At 41.3% G+C, this 12283-nt stretch overlaps 1 protein-coding gene across 2 annotated transcripts in view; it reads right to left on the bottom strand.

Annotated features, from left to right (window-relative positions):
* Window positions 1–12283, bottom strand: part of LOC137322991 (vasculin-like) — a 72388-nt gene that overhangs the window by 24073 nt on the left and 36032 nt on the right. For both annotated transcript variants that reach the window (XM_067986311.1, XM_067986300.1), the window contains exon 6: window positions 8011–8074. In XM_067986311.1, the coding sequence (XP_067842412.1) occupies window positions 8011–8074 (64 nt within the window). The remainder of the gene's footprint in view (window positions 1–8010; window positions 8075–12283) is intronic.

Below are 12283 nucleotides of genomic sequence, written 5' to 3'. Positions count from 1 at the left end.
ATTTGCTTTCCGAATTACCTGCTGCACCTGTATGTTGACTTTTTGTGTTTCACATACGAGGACACCCAGATCCCTCTGTACCGCAGCATTTTGTAGTATTTCTCCATTCAAATAATATTTTGCTTTTTTATTTTTCCTCCCAAAGTGGATGACTTCACATTTTCCCACATTATATTCCATCTGCCAGATTTTTGCCCGTTCGCTTAACCTGTCAATATCCCTTTGCAGACACTTTGTGTCCTCATCACAACTTGCTTTTCCACCTATCTTTGTATCATCAGCAAATTTGGCCACAAGATACTCTGTTCCTTCATCCAAGTCATTGATATATATTGTAAATAGTTGAGGCCCCAGCACTGATCCCTGCAGCACTCCACTAGTTACAGATTGCCATTTTGAAAATGACCCTTTTATCCCATAGGTTGCTGAGGGAAATTGCAGAGGTACTGGCCATAATCTTCCAATCATCCTTAGATACGAGGGTGAGGCCAGAGGACTGGAGAACTGCAAATGTTACACCCTTGTTCAAAAAAGGGTGCAAGAATAAACCTAGCAACTACAGGCCAGTCAGTTTAACCTCGGCGGTGGGGAAACTTTAGAGAAGGTACAGAAGAGATTTACTAGAATGGTTCCAGGGATGAATGACTTCAGTTACGTGGATAGACTGGAGAAGCTGGGGTTGTTCTCCTTAGAACAGAGAAAGTTGAGAGGAGATTTGATAGAGGTATTCAAAATCATGAAGGGTCTAGACAGAGTAGATAGAGAGAAATTGTTCCCACTTGCGGAAGGGTCAAGAACCAGAGGGCAGAGATTTACGGTGATTGGCAAAAGAACCAAAGGTGACATGAGGAAGAACTTTTTTTTTTACACAGCGAGTGGTGTGCACTGCTTGAGGGGGTGGTGGAGGCAGGTTCAATCGTGGATTTCAAAAGGAATTGGATAAGTACTTGAAGGGAAAAAATTTGTAGGGCTACGGGGAAAGGGCGGGGGAATGGGACTCGCTGGACTGCTCTTGCAGAGAGCCGGCACAGACTCGATGGGCCGAATGGCCTCCTTCCGCACTGTAACCATTCTATGACATTAGATCCAAAAGGGAATAACCCCACACTTCCCCACATTGGACTCCATCTGCCATAGTTTTGCCCAGTCAGGCTGTCTATGTCCCATTGTAACTTCCTGCTTCTATCTACACAACTTACTATGCCTCCAAACTTACCATCATTTGCAAATTTTAACATTCAACTCTCTATTCCTTCCTGCAAGTCCTTAAATATATGGTGGAAAGCTGAGGCCCAGTACAGATCCCTGGGAAACACTACGTCACATCCTGCCAATCAGAGAACGTTCCTCTTATCCCTACTCTGTCTCCTACCTCCCAACTAATTACCGACCCATGTTCACAAGGTTACCTCCAATTCTATGCGGCTTCATTTTTGATAATAATCTCATGTGGAACCTTATAAAATGCCTTCTGAATAACAGCCAAAGATACTCCCCTACCCAATATCCCTGTAATCTCCTCAAAAAAAGTCAGACTTGACCTAACATTCACAAATCCATGCCAACTCTCTTTGATCAGCTCATACTTGTCCAAGTGTTCAGTCACACTGCTTCTGACAGTTTCCAGTAACTTCCCCATAATTGATGTTAAACTGACAGGTCTGTAGTTATCTGGTTTCTTTCTCTTTCCTTAAATAACGGGGTGACATTTACAATTCTCCAACCCATAGGCACAATTCCTGGAAAATTATACCCATCACATCTGCAATTTCCTCATCTATTTCTTTTAATACCCTGAGGTGGAAACCATCAGGTCCTGCAGATTTGTCTATCTTAAGTTTCATCACTTTCTCCATTACTACTGTTTTTAAAAAAATTATATTAAATCCACGTGTTCCTTCGGTTGACTTATTTTTAGGTTGCCTTGTACCACTAGTAAATAAAGCAAACCCAGAAATAAGTCAGAAAAGAAGACTGAGATAACAAATTTAAAAGGAGTGAAATGTAAAATATAAAAACAGATATTAGGAAGAACTTCTTTACTCACAGAATGATCAGTGTTTGAAATAATTACCCAGGCACAGTAATCCAGTCAAAAACATTGGGGAAGTTACAAATGTAGTTCGATATTAAAATGGGAGTTAGGGTACTGGAAGGATGAGGTTCTATGGTCGAAAGTCCTTTCCTTCTATGGTCAAACAGCCTGCAGATGCTCACCACCTAAGATTACAAATGAGCGATGGGCATTTGGATACGGTGCTGTCCCATACCAAGTACCGCTCATCTGTCACAACCCTGTGCTTGCTGACCTATATTGGCTCACAGTCCACCAATGCCTCACATTTTAAATTTTCATCTTTGTGTTTAAATCCCTCCATGGCCTTGTTCCTCCCTATCTTTAACTTTCTCCAGCCCTACCAACCTCCGAGAACTCTGTCTTCCTCCAACTCTGGCCTCTTATGCATCCCCACTCTCTTCACCCCACCACTGGCGGCTAAATATCACCCTTCCTAATATCACCTTCTTTGGCTCGGCATCTAGTTTTTTGATCAAGCTTCTCGGAAGCGCCTTGGGACGTTTTTCTACGTTAAAGGCACTATATAAAAGCAAGATGTTGTTATACTTGACTTATGTTCTTCTGCGCTAATTAAGTACTGCCAAGTGACAGAAGAGTCCAATGTCTGATTCCCAAATCTGTGAGCCTAATTCAACTATTCTCTTGTACCTGCAGTCTTGTAACTGATTAAGTTGTCCTGTAAATCACTTTTACCTGAACTGCATATGCATTTTAGATATACCATTCCAAAGGTTCATACTGGAGTTGGATTATCAAACAAAACCTATTATTCTCAAAGATCACTTTCCATTGTTTTGATCTTTTGTGAAGCAAACAGAAGCTTGGCACACCGCGAAGTTACACTGCTGGCGGCACCAACAAAACAAAACACAAGACTGATCTACAACTATGGTTACAAAATGCACGAAGATCAGAAGGCAATAGCAAACAAAACTCAAACAGGTAATTTATCGTATGATTTCTCCTGTTAAAGAAAAGGCCTAGCCGTAATGTATGCAAAGGATAAAAAAGAGGAAAGATCTATTATAATTGTTATCCCAATTCTCATATCACGTCATTTAAGTCACAAAATTACTGACATTGAGGATAGCCTTCCACAGGAACTTAGCCCTAAACATATATTTGCTCAGAATTTTAAGATAAAGATATTGCAATAAGGAGACCCAAGTAAATTCACTTTGGGTGCTTTGACTAAAAGAAAAAGAAAGCTAAAAAGTTTTCATAGTTAAATAAATGGAAAGAAGAGTGAGCACTGAAATGAATTTTCACACTGGAATTCATGTACTCTTTATTATAATACTGAACCCAGATACAAATATACGATTAGTCAACTAAAAAATGTTTGCTTTTACATTTCCTTTAATTGTAAATAAAAAGTAAATTTGTAACACATTTTTAATCTAAATAAAAAAACATTTCAGACAAAAGTATGTAACATCTATTACTGTCTTCAGACTAAAAGAAAATCAGGAATACAGCAACTATTAAAAGCCAGATAACTGAGGAATATTCAGTGCTATTTTAGGAGTTTCATAAAATATGATAGTTAATAAAAATTACATCGTATGGGTAGTACTATTAAAATTTGTTTGTGGTTTTTGACTTGTGTGTTTTACTAATGAAACCATTGTTATCTGTCAGTTGGAAAAATAATTTTTTTATATGCATTATACTACTTATTACAATGACATGAATTTATTTACCTAGATTACTCCCAGTGCCACACACTAGGGAATACAGGAATAGTAGGATAAGACAGGTTAATGCATGGTTGGAGCAATGGTCGGGAGGGAGGTCTTCAGATTCCTAGGGCAGGAGGGCTCTGTTCAAGACGGACGGGGTGCCCAGGTGAATTGGAATCAAAAATTGGTAGGCAAAACAGTAATTGAACATGGGGAGGGCCTTCAGGGAGGAGTTGGTTCGGGTATAGAGTAGACTCATCCTGGATGACTAAAGATAAAGAGATTAAAATGAAACAGAAAAAGGAGTCTTATGACGAATGTAAGGTTCATAATACATGAGAGAGCCAGGCTGAATACAGAAAGTACAGAGGAGGTGTAAAAAAGGGAATAAGAGGGACGAGAGTATGAGAATAGATTAGCAGCTAAAATAAAAGGGAACCCAAAAGTCTTTTAGAAGCATATTAATAGTAAAAGGGTAGTCAAAGGAAAGGTGGAACCGATTAGGGATAAAAAAGGAGATCTTCTTATGGAGGCAGAGGGCATGGCTGAGGTACTAAATGAATACTTTGCATCTGTCTTCACTAAAGAGGATGTTGCTATTGTAGCAGTAAAGGAGGAGGTAATAGTGATATTGGATAGGATAAAAATAGCTAAAGAGGAGGTACTTAAAAGAATGGCAGTACTCAAAGTAGAAAAGTCACCCCGATCCAGATGGGATGCATCCTAGGTTACTGAGGGAAGTCAGGGTGGAAACTGCGGAGGCTCTGGCCACAATCTTCCAATCGTCCTTAGATATGGGGATGGTGCCGGAGGACTGGAGGATTGCAAATGTTACAGCCCTGTTCAAAACATAAGAACATAAGAAATAGAGGCAGGAATAGGCCATACGGCCCCCTTGAGCCTGCTCCGCCATTCAATCAGATCATGGCTGATCTTCGACCTCAACCCCACTTTCCTGCCCGATCCCCATGTCCCTTGATTTTCCTAGAGTCCAAAAATCTATCGATCTCAGCCTTGAATATACTCAATGACTCAGCATCCACAGCCCTCTGGGCTAAAGAATTCCAAAAATTCACAACCCTCACTGAAGAAATTCCTCCTCATCTCAGTCTTAAATGGCCGAACCCGTATCCTGCGACTATGCCCCCTAGTTCTAGACTCTCCAGCCGGGGGAAACAGCATCTACCCTGTCAAGCCCCCTCAGAATCTTATTATGTTTCAATGAGATCACCTCTCATTCTTCTAAACTCCAGAGAGTATAGGCCCATTCTACTCAACCAACAAAAAAAATAAACCCGGCAATTACAGGCCAGTCAACCTAATGTCGGTGGTGAGGAAACTTTTAGCGACAATAATCTGGGACAAAATTAATTAGCACTTGGAAAAGTATGGACTAATAAATGAAAGTCAGCACAGATTTGTTAAACTCGTGTTTGATTAACTTGATTGAGTTCTTTGATGAAGTAACAGAGAGGGTTGATGAGGATAGTATGGTGGTTGATGTGTTTATGAACTTTCAAAAGGCATTTGATAATACCACATATTAGACCTTGTTAGCAAAATTAAAGCCCATGGGATTAAAGGGACAGTGAAAGCGTGGATACAAAATTGGCTAGGGGACAGAAAGCAGAGAATCGTGGTGAATGGTTGTTTTTCAGACTGGAGGGAAGTATACAGTGGTGTTCCCCAGGGGTCAGTATTAGGATCACTGCTCTTTTTGATATATATTAATGACCTGGACTTGGGTATAATTTCAAAGTTTGCAGATGACACAAAACTCGGAAATGTAGAAAACAATGTGGACGATAGTATAAGACTTCAGGAGGACACAGACAGACTGGTGAAATGGGCAGATACATGCAAATTAAATTTAACGCAGAGAAGTGTGAAGTGATACATTTTGGTAGGAAGAATGAGGAGAGGCAATATAAACTAAATGGTACAATTTTAAAGGGGGTGCAGGAACAGAGAGACCTGGGAGTACACACACACAAATTTTTGAAGGTGGCAGGACAAGTTGAAAAGGCTGTTCAAAAAGCATATGGGATCCTGGGCTTTATTAATAGAGGCATAGAGTACAAAAGCAAGGAAGTTATGCTAAACTTTACAAAACACTGGTTAGGCCTTAGCTAAAGTATTATGGTCAACTCTGGGCACCACATTTTAGGAAGGATGCCAAGGCCTTGGAGAGGGTGCAGAAGGTACCAGGAATGAGTGACTTCAGTTATGTGGAGAGACAGGAGAAGCTGGGGTTGTTATAGAGTCATAGTCATAGAGTTATACAGCACGGATAGAGGCCCTTCGGCCCATCGTGTCCGCGCCGGCCATCAAGCCCAGTCTAATCTAATCCCATATTCCAGCATTTGGTCCGTAGCCTTGTATGCTATGGCATTTCAAGTGCTCATCCAAATGCTTCTTGAATGTTGTGAGGGTTCCTGCCTCCACAACCCTCTCAGGCAGTGAGTTCCAGACTCCAACCACCCTCTGGGTGAAAAAGTTCTTTCTCAAATCCCCTCTGAACCTCCCGCCTTTTACCTTGAATCTATGCCCCCTTGTTATAGAACCCTCAACGAAGGGAAAAAGCTCCTTAGTATCCATCCTATCTATGCCCCTCATAATTTTGTACACCTCAATCATGTCCCCCCTCAGCCTCCTCTGCTCCAAGGAAAACAAACCCAATCTTCCCAGTCTCTCTTCATAGCTGAAGCGCTCCAGCCCTGGTAACATCCTGGTGAATCTCCTCTGCACCCTCTCCAAAGCGATCACATCCTGTTCTCTTTATAGCAGAGAAGATTAAGGGAAGATTTGATAGAGGTGTTCAAAATCATGAACGGTTTTGACACAGTAAATAAGGAGAAACTGTTTCCAGTGGCAGAAGGAACAGTAACCAGAGGACACAGATTTAAGGTGATCGGCAAAAGAGCCAGAGAACATGAGGAATTATTTTTTTATGCAGCAAGTTTTAATGGTCTGGAATGTACTGCCCGAAAGGGTGATGGAAGCAGATTCAATAGTAACTTTCAAAATGGAATTTGATAAATACTTAAAGGGAAAACATTTACAGGGCTACGGGGAAAGAGCAGAGGAATGGGACTAAGAGGGTAGCTCTTTCAAAGAGCCGGCACAGGCATGAATGGCCGAATGGCCTCCTCCTGTGCTGTACCTGTTATGATACCTTTGCTTTGCTGAAGTCAGGAACAAGAAAGAAACATTGTGAACTAGCCCAAGATTCTGTACGGCCTAACCTAAATTATTCAGTGCAGACGCAGAACCCAGACCTACTTTTTTTTTGTTGAAAGGTGCAAAATGTAATTGACTAGTCAAGACCCAAAAGAAGTTTATATTGGTATGGTTTTAGTGACATCAGCTCCATTCCTAACCACTCTGTCCCTTGGTTTCAGCAAAAGATGGAAACTTGACTAGGACACATTGGAGATTTGGAGCAATGGAGAAGTCTGACACCCTTTCATGAACCCTACCAGCTGAACATTACACATTTAAGAAGATAAGAAGAAAGGAAGAATGCAGTAATTTAAAAAAAACAGCACTATTCATATTGTTGAATATCAGTATCCACTCCATAAAGCTGGTAAATATGATTTTAGCACAATAGAAAATAGTCACATTGATGTTACTTTTGGAAACAAATTCACATTGTTATTTAAAAATAAATTCAGGAAATCCAATTTATGATTTATTGGAAGCAGCTAACTATACGAGGAAGCAGTTAATATTCTATCGTATATTAAATGCGAGATTCCCAATTGTCAGCTTCTATAGTTTTTACTCAGTTGAATGAAAAATTTATATTCATTTCCCATAAAAACAATACAAGATTGAGTAGGGCCTGGTTTTAACAACCCTCTACCTAGGGAGTCCAAACTGCAGCCTGGGAGCCACCTGCAACCCAACCAACATTATGGCTCTTAAAGCTCTGGCAACTCAGGTCTATTTGCACTTACATTTTCTATTTGCACTTACATTTCACAGTAGCCGGTTTGTTCTGTTTGAATTTTATGGGTCTGTTTTTAGTGCTATAGCCTCATTGATAAGTAAATCAGAACGACAAGATTCGTTAATGTCAGCCACTTGAAATACATGAAAATTAATGGACTTAAACTGTGCGTGAACCAGAGGCTTCTTCATGTGCATTTATGCAACCCAAAAGACAAAAGGTTTGGACATCCTTGCTCTATACCAATATTAGCTGTGCATTTGTAGGCGACAACTAAGAAGTAGTCAGTAACTCACCCCATACTCCTGCAACAGATTTTTTCTTGCCAAGTTCTCTTTTCGCCTCAGGATTAAGTGATGGCTGGAAGGAAAAAATAACATATATAAGCTTCATTAGAAACTTGCTTGCAAGCATTTTCATTTTATTTTCAATTCTAACCCATATCATACATGAAAAATAACTTATTTTATTATTAGAACAACTTAAAAAAAAAACTAAGCCTCACTACATCAACACAATGCTCTCTGATTGATAAGCCTGGAAGCTGGACAATGCAAGTTTTTCTCTTACAGATGCCAATAATGACATTCTTTTGCTGGCCTATCAGGAGTGGCATTGGGGAGGGGGTTGGGGGGGAAAGAGAGCATAAGTGTAGTTACTCTCACTGAAGCAAGTTCCTCCTCTTTCCCACAAAAACCAGATGTAAAGGCAAAACTCTCTTCTAGGGAATCCAATGTAAACATTGGGGGAGACAAGAATCTGAATTTAGCACTCATTTGCAAATCAGACAATCTAGCTGAAGGACTACTCAGCCTTCTTATTTTATGCTCTTCCTCTGTAGGTTTTTTGCATCACTGTCGAGGCAGAGAGCAGACAGGTAGTCAGTTCCCAGGCCTCGATCAATGTTGCGTGTCGCCACTCAGACACACAATCCACCAGCGATAACTTGCCCTTTAATTACTCTCCAGGATAAATTACCAGTCATAGTCATGCTGCTAATTGAATGCTGGGCTTCACTTGGCAGCATGACTGTTTTCCTGAGGGTAAGTTACCAATCACAAAACCAAAAATGTATTATTGTCACAAGGCACTCAAACATTAACTTCCTGCACTGGTCCCCCTTAAGTTACAGCAAATGCTCCAGAACTAGCCACGTTCTAGCCAAGCTGTTCCAGTACAGCTACAACACAGGCATCCATCTGACAAAGTGAAAAATCGCCCAGGTATGTCCTATCCACAAAAAGTAGGACAATTCCAATCCGGCCAATTACAGCCCCATCAATCTACTCTCAACCATCAGCAAAGTGATGGAAAGTGTCGTCGACAGTGTTATCAAGCGGCACTTACTCGCCGATGCTCAGTTTGGGTTCCACCAGGGCCACTCGGCTCCAGGCCTCATTACAGCCTTGGTCCAAACATGGACAAAAGAGCTGAATTCCAGAGGCGAGGTGAGAGTGATTGCCCTTGACATCAAGGCAGCATTTGACCGACTGTGGCATCAAGGAGCGCTAGTAAAATTGAAGTCAATGGGAATCAGGGGGAAAACTCTCCAGTGGCTGAAGTCATACCTAATACAAAGGAAGGTGGCAGTGGTTGTTCGAGGCCAATCATCTCAGCTCCAGGACATTGCTGCAGGAGTTCCTCAGGGCAGTGTCCTAGGCCCAACCACCTTCAGCTGCTTCATCAATGATCTTCCCTCCATCATAAGTTCAGAAGTGTGAATGTTTGCTGATAATTGCACAGTGTTCAGTTCCATTCACAACCCCTCAGATAATGAAGCAGTCCGTGCCCACATGCAGTAAGACCTGACAACATCCAGGCTTGGTCTGATAAGTGGCAAGTAACATTCGCGCCACACAAGTACCAGGCAATGATCATCTCCAACAAAAGAGTGTCTAACCACCTCCTCTTGACATTCAACAGCATTACCATCGCCGAATCCCCCACCATCAACATCCTGGGGGCCAACCATTGACCAGAAACTTAACTGGACCAGCTACATAAATACTACGGCTACAAAAGCAGGTCAGAGGCTGGGTATTCTGCGTTAAGTGACTCTCAAGGGCAATTAGGGATGGGCAATAAATGCCGGCCTTGCCAGCGACGCCCACATCCCATGAACGAATAATTAAAAAAACCTCCTGGCTCCCAAAAGCCTTTCTACCATCTACAAGGCACAAGTCAGGAGTGTGATGGAATACTCTCCATTTGCCTGGATGAGTGCAGCTCCAATAACATTCAAGGTGCTCGACACCATCCAGGACAAAGCAGCCCGCTTGATTGGCACCCCATCCACCACCCTACACATTCACTCCCTTCACCATCGGCGCACCATCTACAAGATGCAATGCAGCAACTCGCCAAGGCTTCTTTGACAACACCTCCCAAACATAGAATTGCATAGAATGTACAGCACAGAAACAGGCCATTCGGCCCAACGGGTCATACCATTGTTTATGCTCCACACGAGCTTCCTCACTCCCTACTTCATCTAACCCTATCATTCCATAAACCTGCAATCTCTACCATCTGAAAGGACAAGGGCAGCAGGCGCATGGGAACACCACCACCTGCATGTTCACCTCCAAGTCACACACCATCCTGACTTGGAAATACATCACCATTCCTTAATCATCGCTGAGTCAAAATACTGGAACCCCCTACCTAACAGCACTGCGGGAGAACCTTCACCACACGGACTGCAGCGGTTCAAGAAGGCAGCTCATCACCATCTTCTCAAGGGCAATTAGGGATGGGCAATAAATGTTGGCCTTGCCAGCGACGCCTATATCCCATGAATGAATAAAAAAAAACTTCCACTCATTTCCTTTCTGAAGTAAGTTGCTAATGTGTCAACAGTTATCAAAGGTACTGATTTTCAGGGGTCTCATTATGCATGCCTCATTTAGAAAAGTCATGTATTGACATGTAACAGTCTATTAATCATTTCATGTTTAAAAGAGTTGCAGGTGATTTCCCTCCCCCTATAAAGTTCACTACTGTATAAGTGAAAAAAAGATTTTTGCATTAATGAACATATTTAATTAGTCAACTGATTTTCAATTCTTCATGTTGGTCTCTTATCAACATCAGTCCAGAAAATGTGTGCACGGTGCCAGGAGAAGTGGCTGAAAGAATCTTCCGAGTTCCAAAGCATGAGGCAGCTTATTATACCCATATCGGCTACTAAGATTCTAAATTTAGGTAAGGTCGACTTCAACGGGATGAGACAGAGACTGTCCACAGTAAATTGGGCAAATCTGTTAATGGGTAAAACGACAGAAAGTCAGTGGGAGGTGTTCAAAGAAGAATTTAATGTGATACCTCTAAGGGACAAGGGCTCTACTTGCCAAAAAAAAGCCATGGATGACGAGAGGTAAGGTACAACATAAAACTAAAAGAAAAAGCAAACAAAAATGCAAAAAATAGCACAGATCCTGGCAACTGGGAGAGATACAAAGAACAGCAAAGGGTGACAAAACAGATAGTAAGAGCTACAAAAAGGGAGTATGAAAAGAAACTTGCAAGGGATAACAAAATCAACACAAAAATTTTTTACAATTATATTAGGTAAAAGAGGATGGTCAAGAGCAATGTGGGCCTCTTAAAAACTGATAATGGTGATATTGTAAATGAAAATAAGGAAATGGCGGACATGTTAATTACTTTGCGTCAGTATTTAGAGTAGAGGAAGAGGATAGCATGCCGGACGCCCCAAGGAAACTCATTTTGAATCATGCCTGACGAGCCTGATTGAATTTTTTTGAAGAAGTGACTAAAGTAGTGGATGGGGGAATGTCTATGGATGTTGTTTATATGGACTTCCAGAAGACATTCAATAGAGTCCCTCATAAGAGACTGTTAACTAAAATTGAAGCTCATGGAATTGAGGGCAAATTAATGACCTGGTTAGGAAATTGGCTGAGCGGCAGGAGACAGAGAGTAGGGATAATGGGCATGTACTCAAATTGGCAGGATGTGACTATTGGTGTCCAACAGGGATCGGTGTTGGAGCCTCACCTAGTCACTGTATTTATTAACGACTTAGATGACGGGATAGAGAGCCATATATCCAAGCTTGCTGATGACACAAAGATAGGCAGCATTGTAAGCTGTATAGATAGAAGCACAAAATTAGAGAGATATTAATAGGTTAAGTGAATGGGCAAATGGATTTCAATGTAGACAAGTGTGAGATCATCCACTTTGGATCTAAAAGGGATAGATCAGAGTATTTTCTAACTGGTGAAAAGCTTGAAACAGTGGAGGTTCAAAGAGACTTAGAGGTCCATGTACATAGATCATTATTCCCTGGGTTGTATTACCTGGAATTTCGAAGATTAAGAGGTGAATTGATCGAAGTTTAAGATCTTAAGGGGAACTGATAGGGTAGATAGAGAGAAACTATTTCCGCTGGTTGGGGAGTTTAGGACTAGGAGACATAGCGTTAAAATTAGAGCCAGGACTTTCAAGAGTGAAGTTAGGAAACACTTCCATACGCAAAGGGTTAGAAGTTTGGAACACTCTTCCACAAATGACAGTTGATGCTAGCTCAATTGTTAATTTTAA

Source organism: Heptranchias perlo, chromosome 1 (genome assembly GCF_035084215.1).
Source record: "Heptranchias perlo isolate sHepPer1 chromosome 1, sHepPer1.hap1, whole genome shotgun sequence".
NCBI lineage: Eukaryota > Metazoa > Chordata > Chondrichthyes > Hexanchiformes > Hexanchidae > Heptranchias > Heptranchias perlo.
Note: the sequence above shows the minus strand (reverse complement) of the source record. Positions and strands in the feature narration are given on the sequence as shown.